Source organism: Herpailurus yagouaroundi, unplaced genomic scaffold (assembly GCF_014898765.1).
Source record: "Herpailurus yagouaroundi ecotype Mexico unplaced genomic scaffold, PumYag 202, whole genome shotgun sequence".
NCBI classification, from domain to species: domain Eukaryota; kingdom Metazoa; phylum Chordata; class Mammalia; order Carnivora; family Felidae; genus Herpailurus; species Herpailurus yagouaroundi.
The window spans coordinates 11,328,476-11,331,084 of record NW_024412433.1 but is presented as its reverse complement, the minus strand read 5'-3'; the positions used below and the strand labels follow the sequence as shown (position 1 = coordinate 11,331,084).

Genomic DNA, 2,609 nt, shown 5'->3' with positions numbered 1-2,609 from the left:
CAGAAGTGCTGTTGCAAGAAGCAGTGCTGCAGCTAAGGCTGCGGTGTGCAGAGCTGGTAAGACTTCCTCTTCCCCCGCCTTGAAAATACTCCCTTCCTGTCTCTCTTCCGTGCCTTAAGTCCTTCGATCAGAAGTCCCCGAACCAAGAGAAATTACCTAATGGAAGAAATCCGTATGCAGCCCAGCACCAGAGCAATTGTGCAAATTACTAATGAAGTCATGATTCCGAATACCTGGTTGGCTGGAACTATCCACTGTCTTTCAGTTCTGTCTTTGCCCACTTTTTCTCGTCTTCTTGCATAGTTTTTTCCCCTTTTTTCTTGTGTGTTCTTAGTCATTGCATAATCCTGTCTAAATTTCCTAATAAAATAAAAACTAGAAGTCCATCAAAAGTGTTCTTTTTGCCTTTGTTGTGTTTGGGCGCGTGGAATCCTGGTTTGTGCTGAAGATTGCGAGAGAATTTATCTTTGCAGGAAGTCTTAAGAGCCCAACGGTGGCAGCACGTTCAAGGGTGGTCCTAGAAGCCCCTGCCAGGTCTCTGGGGACCAATATCTCCCCTCAGTGAAACTTCACCCTCCTCACAGACCCCTCACTCCCTTACAGCCCTGTGTGCCGTCTCCCCAGAGGTCCAGTTCCTTTGTGTCGATGTATGGACGGACATGCCCCTTTAGTGGCCTATTGAACCCTCCATGGGCATTCCCATCAGGACTCAAATACAGAATTTCATGGTGGGCCTGAGACCATCTGGGCTTTGCACGGGGTCTCTTTTGTTGACACAATCTTTTCCTTCCCTTCTTTCTGCTGTTTTGCGTGTACGGTTTTCTTCTTTCCTTTTTCAGGACACCGCCACGTTCAATGACAGAAATCTGAAACATGCATTCGAGCTGTAAATTCTCCCGGTACCTCTGTCTTCTGAACTACCTCTAGCAAAAGTGATAAATGAAAAGGAGATCTGATGAAAGGAAGCCCAGTGGAAAGGGGGTTTTCAGTGCTTCTTTGAGTGAGGAAGTCTTTTCTTCCACTGCTTCAATTTCATTTACAACAAGAGGGTAAACTGCCTTTTCTTTTTTCTTCCCTTCCTGTTTTCCATTTTCTTTCCTTTTCTTTTCCTTTCTTTTCTCTTCTCTTCTCTTCTTTCTTTTCTTCTCCTCTCCCCTCCTTGTCCTTTCCTTTCCTTTTTTCTTTTTCTGATTATTTTCTACAGCTTTTTCCAGCTGTTTTATTAGCAGTAGAGACCATAGGCTGACGAGAATTTGGATCACGGTGATCCAGTATTTTCACACATTGATGTATCTGTCCCGAAAGGGTAGGGGGGAAGCTATGGCAGATAACATGTTCTAATAAAATAAATGAACCACATAGCTAGGCTCAAAAACAAGCGAACTATTTCTGTGGACCAAACATAGAATGGAAATGCTGACTGCAAGGCTGCATTCATGACCTTGCTGGGGTCAGGGTCTAGAAGCGCGCTGTAGGCGTGAGGAGAGTAGGAATGTGATCACAGAGATCAGATATTCGATGTAGAGAGGGGATGACAGCAAGGCAAACTTTTGGGATTTTGTGCCAGGGTGGGGCCCCTTTCGTCTTGAAAAAATTCTATGACTCTTTTCCACCTGGGGCTCTGGCCTGTGAACTGGTATCCATCAAAGACATATGGACTTCGTCCCAAGGTCACAAATTGTCTTAAATTATCTGCAGGCTTGAGAACAATCTATGATATCCCACTACACTATGGGATGGGGCTTGGAGGTGGGGCAGGAAAATATTCTAGGAAAACTTCTAGACAGGTAAAAGCCAAGGCAAGAGTTGGGGTAAGGAGAGAGAAAGCAAAAGAAATGAAAGGGGAAGCAAAACAGCTCTCACCTAGAGGAAGCTGGCAAAATTGCAAAACCTCCTTGTAGTAGGAAGGCTCAAACATGGTGCCCAATGATCCCTGCCTCCTGGTGTTCACACTCTTGTGAAATCATCTGCTCTTCATTATGTGCTGGCTCTAGGTACAGGTGAAGAGAATGCCACAAAAGTGACAGGATATCACATCCTTGATTAGGTTACAACAGTCTGTGACTTCCATCTTCAAGCCAACCCTTGATTTGTTGGCTTGCACTCTCTGATGAAACAAGCTGACATCTTGGAAAGACCCACATGGCCAGGAACTGAGGGCAGTCTCCAGTCAACAGCCAGCAAAGAATTGAAGCTCTCAGCTCAGTAGCCACGAGGAGCTGAATCCTGCCAACAATTACATGAACTTGGAAATGCATTATGGCCCAGCCAGCATCCTTCCCCCTTGACATGACCACGGCCTGGTCAACACCTTGACTGGAGCCTATAAGAGACCCTGAAGTAGAGGACCCAGCTACGATGTGCCCAGATTCCTGGGACTCAGAAACTGTGAGATAATAAATGTGCAGTGTTTTAAGCCACAAGGGTTGGGTTAACTTGTTATATAATGCTGAATAACTAACACACATTTGAAAATATCTAATATTAAGAACGGGCAACAAAATAAGTTTGCAACATGAATTCATTTCAGATTAAATTGACTTTGTAGAACTAACAGTGTCTTTTAAATTATATTTTTTTTGGATCTTTAACACAATAAGTAAGAGAAT

The 2,609-nt window shown here is 44.2% G+C and overlaps 1 protein-coding gene across 1 annotated transcript in view; it reads left to right on the top strand.

The window, feature by feature from the left end:
- LOC121014475 (small cysteine and glycine repeat-containing protein 4-like) overlaps positions 1-392 on the top strand; it is a 24,368-nt gene extending 23,976 nt beyond the window's left edge. Inside the window, exon 2 of the mRNA XM_040450808.1 lies at positions 6-392. Coding sequence (XP_040306742.1) covers positions 6-36 — 31 coding nt within the window. The 3' untranslated portion in view covers positions 37-392. The remainder of the gene's footprint in view (positions 1-5) is intronic.
- Positions 393-2,609: the final 2,217 nt, after the last annotated feature.